The sequence below is a fragment of the Nylanderia fulva genome, unplaced genomic scaffold, assembly GCF_048542155.1.
Source record: "Nylanderia fulva isolate GAGA-0341 unplaced genomic scaffold, ASM4854215v1 Scaffold157, whole genome shotgun sequence".
Classification (NCBI taxonomy): Eukaryota; Metazoa; Arthropoda; class Insecta; order Hymenoptera; family Formicidae; genus Nylanderia; species Nylanderia fulva.
This window is the reverse complement of record NW_028189806.1, coordinates 131,199-137,213: the sequence shown is the minus strand read 5'-3', so window position 1 is coordinate 137,213 and position 6,015 is coordinate 131,199. Positions and strand designations below refer to the sequence as shown.

General features: G+C 33.1%; 1 protein-coding gene across 1 annotated transcript; it reads right to left on the bottom strand.

The window, feature by feature from the left end:
- Positions 1-2,152: 2,152 nt before the first annotated feature.
- Positions 2,153-5,777, bottom strand: LOC114933972 (uncharacterized). Its single transcript, XM_029306560.1, has 5 exons — positions 5,555-5,777; positions 4,085-4,247; positions 3,068-3,130; positions 2,581-2,703; positions 2,153-2,489 (listed from the first exon to the last, which is right to left on the bottom strand). The coding sequence occupies exons 1-5, from the start codon at positions 5,775-5,777 to the stop codon at positions 2,153-2,155; spliced, it is 909 nt and encodes a 302-aa protein (XP_029162393.1).
- Between the last annotated feature and the right edge of the window lie 238 nt (positions 5,778-6,015).

Sequence of the window (6,015 nt, the reverse complement as noted above, 5' to 3'; positions counted from 1 at the left end):
TGCCACTTATGTATTGCATAAAAGAAATGAACATACATTACTAATTATCACATGAATTGTATTCAAAATTAATATCTTATCTCTAATAATTGCATGTTATTTAAAAATAAAAAAAAAATATTATCACATATTGGATAAAAAAATAACATATTTCACTATCACTATCATGTTGCATAGAAAAATAAACTTAAAATAACGTGTATTACTAATTATCACATGTTTCATAGAAAAATTAACTTAAAATACAGGGTTTGTCCGGAAAGTAATGCGTCGCATTTTTTTGTGACGCGACTATACATCGCAGAGCGATGGGACCGGTTGGGGAGGAAGGGGGGTACCCTTAGCTTTCCAACGGTAGGTCGCTCAATTGTTTCCATGCGCTTGGAGGGTTAGGACGGCTTATTCTGTGAACCTCTGCTTAGTGGTCGCGTCGAACTTGTGATGGAGAGAACGATAGAGCAACGCTATGCGATAAAGTTTTGCGTGAAGCTGGACAAGACGCCGCTGGAAACTTTTGAAATGCTCAAGAAAGTTTGGCCCCGGCGGACTTTTTTTTATTTCCTCGGCTGAAAAGGGAGCTCAAAGGACAACAGCTCGAGTCGGTTGACAACGTACAAGCTACTTCGACGGCCTCCCTGAACAGCATCCCAGTCAAGGAGTTCCAGAAATCTTATGACGCATGGAAATCGCGTTGGCAAAAATGTATTGACGCAGAAGGGTCATACTTCGAACAATTTTAAGTTGTTTTACCTATGCGATCAATAAATTCTTTTTTAAAAAAATGCGACGCATTACTTTCCGGACAAACCCTGTAATATGTATTACTAATTATTACATGTTGCATACAAAAAAAACTTAAAATAACGTGCATTACTAATTCTCACATGTTGCATACAAAAATAAATTTAAAATAACGTGTATTACTAATTATTACATGTTGCATGAAAATATTTAACTAGACATATATCGCTAATAATTATGTCATAAAAGAAAAAAACAAAATATCATAAGGTGCAACAATTACGTATCATAAAATATGCAACAATTATGTCACGTACCGACAAATTTTCATCGCTCTCGGTTAGATTTATCTTAACTCAAACTAACATCCGATACGCAGGATCGCTAGAATTTGCTTATTGTCACGTATTGACAAATTTTCATCGCTCTCAGTTGATCCTAAACTAACATCCGATATGCAGGATTGCCAGGGTTGTTTATAAACCTTATAAACAAATCTTATAAACAAAACCTTATAAACAAACCGAGATAAGGGCCTCCCTCCAAAATTCATAGATGGAGGTGGTAAAATTTCGAGTATAAATAGGCCTGGAAAAACGCTGTGCATCGCAGTTGAAATCTTAACGAAACCTTTGTCGTAGCTATAGTTCTCCCCGAACTTCAACTATCATCCTTCGTTTTCTTTATTCTTACGTTACGACTAATTCAGTACTTTAGACTTGTAATTTTGTGACCAGTTATAGAATAAAAGGTAATTGATAATACCACTTAGTCATTTGGAATCTGATCCGAGTTTTGATTAAAATTTACATATAACATAAGACATCTCCGAGAGTGGGTAACGGCCTTTTCGCTGACCAAGAGTGTAGCGAATTGGTAACCGGCGCTGCCGAAGAGCGTAGCGCCTACGAACACTGCTCTTGGTGTACGAGGTTATCTACCATTATTCTCAAATCGAGCTCACCCCTTTCGCTGCCGAAGAGCGTAGCGAATCGGTCTGGTCGCTGCCTTGCGTAGCGACCTTAAGTTCATTTTGGGAGCTTCCGTCATATTTAACATTCTCATGAAGAAAAGGGCAGGTAAACAGGTACAGCTCAAACGGCTCAGATACCAGATAAAACAAGCGATTGATTCACAACAAGATTTCTTTCACCTCACGCAAAAACTCCAAGATTTAGAAGCAAACACCCAAATCGAGAAATCTCCTACTATTCCTTACCGACTAACTCCTATTAACGTCGAGCCTGACTATTCCGACTATCGCCGTATTAACAAAACTGATCCGCGTTATAAAGTTTATAAATTAAGATTCCTATTCGGGGCTGAAAACCAAGTACACACAACCCGTCCAACTCCCGGGTAAAGTATTTAAATATACTGACCCAAAAACGGACGAACGAAAACGTAACAATTACTTGTTGTATAAAATATGCATTATTGCTATCCTTTTGTCTGCCTTTGTTTCTTGGGGCATATTAACAAATGATGAAAATACTAATTGACCAAAAGCCAAATCTTCTTCTATTTCCGGCTTTACAAATGATGGCGATGAAGAAACTAGTGCACATCTGTTCTCTAATAAAGAGATAACTTTGCCAATGGCACTTTCTAGAACATCTGGCTTTTCTTTCGTCTTTTTTTGTTGTGTAATAAAACTTTTGTCTTGCATACAGCTAGAGACATTTGTTGCAGACGTGGAAGAGCTATCAGAAAAATTTAAATGCACACTCGAAGTTAAGACGGCTTTACTAAAAACAAAAGTTTTTACATGTCATTAATCTATTTATGTTTCTGTATAAGTATTTATGAATTTAAAAAAATATGAAAACTTTTACTAACTCTACATGCTGCACGGTATTACTTGTTAAACTTATGATGCTTTTTTTTGATGATTGTTGACTTGAAGTAGCCACGTTTATGGAAGATGCATTATTCTCTTTTTCGTTATGCGAGTTAAAATTTCTGAAATAAAATAACAAAGGTTTTATTACTGAGATAATATAAATATAACATTTCAATTGTATATAAAAATTGATACTTGAGGTTTGTTCGTGTCTCATGCCCCAACATGCTTCTTTTAACTCCAATGCGATCCTATTGGATAATTTGGATAAAAGCTTCAATATTGCATTGAAGTGAAAAGGAGCATCCCAAGGAGAACAGAAAAGTCAAAATGACGTCATATTGACTAAATTTGTCATTTTTTGATCAATATGACGTCAAATTTAGTCAATATGACGTCAAATTGACGTCATTTTGACCTTTTGTTTTCCTTGGGATGTTGGGGCATGTGACATGAACAAACCTTTGATTACATGTTACATACTTTTGTAGATTGGAAAATCCTGTCCCTGGAGGAACGTTTTTGTTTGGCATGTTGGTCAATGTTCTGAAAGAAAAAGAAATAAATATAAAGATGTAATATAAAAAATGAATTAAAATATACTTGCGAATACATGTATAATATATTAGATTGTTCCAGAAGTTTATTTCCAATTTTAATTCTCAAATTTGAAAAGGAATTTTCTAAACAATCAAATATTATTTTAATAAAATATATCTTAGAATATTAATTGTTTGTATTATTTGTTTCAGTTCTATCAATTTAATAAAATACTTTTATTTTTCTAAAAACAAAAATGTGCATTATTAACTATTCTAACTTCAAAAATATCAAATAATACTTATATTCGCTCGTATATTATTAACAACAAGAAACTTATTTAAAGACCAACGTAACGAGCACTTATGAAGATGATATAAAATAAACGATTTATTCAATCTATATTACAAACAAATGTTTCGACTGCACGCAACCTTCTTCAGTAAAAAATTCAATTCAAATCAATATAACATATCTTAAAGTTAATAGTCTTTCGTTAATATGAGTCGGGAATTGAAACAAATATAATATATATCTCGCTGAACTTGTGCATATTATACATCTTATGATGCGACAACATTTAAGATGTTGGAAAGATTCCGCATTCATTTCATTTCTATGTGAGAAATCGTTGTTGTCAACCCCATTATAATATATGTTGTTCTTCACTGAAAGTCACGTATGACAAGACCTCTCATTAATAATTGAATTATATAATAAAATTCCCGACTCATATTAACGAAAAACTATTAACTTTAAGATATGTTATATTGATTTGAATTGAATTTTTTACTGAAGAAGGCTGCGTGCAGTCAAAACATTTGTTTGTAATATAGATTGAATAAATCGTTTATTTTATATCACCTTAATAAGTGCTCGTTACGTTGGTCTTTAAATAAGTTTCTTGTTATTCTAACTTCTATATTATATTTAATATTATAGATTATATATTAATCGTACCTTCTCCTTTTAACAAATCGTTCCAAGAATTGCATATTATCGAAAAATTCAAACGTTTTTCTTTTTGATACTCCACTTCCAGTGGTTGTTTCTTCTTGTTGTTGCTTTTTTTCACGTGAATAGCGCTCCCTCAGTCGGATCCATCTGGTTTGACACTCTTCCACTTGCAATAAAAATTTCATTAACTTCATTAATAACACAGGCCCACAAAAAAAAAGTTGTCTGCGCCATGGACTAGACCATGATATTCCCATGTATTTTTGCCTGCTGAAACCGAATATGACCTCAGTTTTGCCCCTACACGTCAGGATTTTTTTCTACAGCCAAAAACACCTTGGAAAATTCATTAAACCTTGAACCAGCAAACTTTATATTTCTATAACCCCGTTATCCTTGAACAGCAAACCCCATAACCCCATAACCCACAACTCCATAACCCTATAAATCTGGAAATCTAGCAGACTCCCAATAACCACATGACCCGTGGGAGGAGAGAGCCAAGACAGCAGACTCTCAAAAAACCACATGACCCTGGAAGTTATGCGGACAGAAGGAAGGATATACAATAACATACATAATATAATTTTATAAATTTCTAACTCTGGAATCCTTAAGCACCAAATATTTTATCTTGGAAAGTTTTTAGACATCACAGCTTATGATCGTTTGTGTTTTCGAAACCCACTCCACAGATCATTTGAAGATAAGAGGGTACGAAAACACAAACAATCATAAGCTGTGATGTCTAAAAACTTTCCAAGATAAAATATTTGGTGCTTAAGGATTCCAGAGTTAGAAATTTATAAAATTATATTATGTATGTTATTGTATATCCTTCCTTCTGTCCGCATAACTCCCAGGGTCATGTGGTTTTTTGAGAGTCTGCTGTCTTGGCTCTCTCCTCCCACGGGTCATGTGGTTATTGGGAGTCTGCTAGATTTCCAGATTTATAGGGTTATGGAGTTGTGGGTTATGGGGTTATGGGGTTTGCTGTTCAAGGATAACGGGGTTATAGAAATATAAAGTTTGCTGGTTCAAGGTTTAATGAATTTTCCAAGGTGTTTTTGGCTGTAGAAAAAATCCTGACGTGTAAAGGCAAAACTGAGGTCATATTCGGTTTCAGCAGGCAAAAATACATGGGAATATCATGGTCTAGTCCATGGCGCAGACAATTTTTTTTTGTGGGCCTGTGTAATTTAATAATATTTATAATAATTTAATAATGGATGCTTTTTTCATTTAGCAATAAAAATCGACATAATGTAGAACAAAAATAGACGCTTGTGTTGATTTGTGTTGCTAAATGGAAAGCACCTAATAAAAATTTATTTTAAATATAGGTTTTAATTATTCAAAAAAAGTGTCAAAATTTTTTTATAATTTTATTAATTAGTAACTTTTTTTTTACTGGAAATGAGTTAAAATAATAACTTAATATAATTCAAATGTAGAAAGGCATTATGTACATACCTGTCATGTTCATGATACTTGCAATTTCTACCCAAGCATTCTGTTTCTTAATGGTATCTTTAAAATCTGTCAGTTCCTTATTGTATAAATAAGGATGGTCACGCACTAAAGAAATCAGCAAAGCATCTTCACTCATTTCTTCATTTTTATTTTCACCATAATCAAAATCTTCATCATCCTCATCTTGATATAATGAAGCATAATAATATGAATCATGATCCATTTTCCTATCAATATTTATATAATTAATAATAGAAAAAGAAATAATTTTATAATAATCAGAGAATTTTATTTAATATTAATAAAGAATATTTAAACACACCTTCTCACAGATATATTTCGAAGAAGATTTTTAATAAAGTTATATAACGTCGATAGGGGGTTTTTCCAGTTTGGTGAAATAACGTCTTTAACCTCGTATTGAGGTTATGACGTCGATATGAGAATCTTGTAAAATTCGT

Coding starts and splice junctions, on each gene's coding strand:
- LOC114933972 (XM_029306560.1), bottom strand. CDS start 5,777: ATGGATCATGATTCATATTATTATGCTTCATTATATCAAGATGAGGAT. Junction 4,248..5,554: donor AAGTATCATGAACATGACAG/GTATGTACATAA, acceptor TTTTATTGCAAG/TGGAAGAGTGTCAAACCAGA. Junction 2,490..2,580: donor AATACCGTGCAGCATGTAGA/GTTAGTAAAAGT, acceptor TTTTGTTTTTAG/TAAAGCCGTCTTAACTTCGA.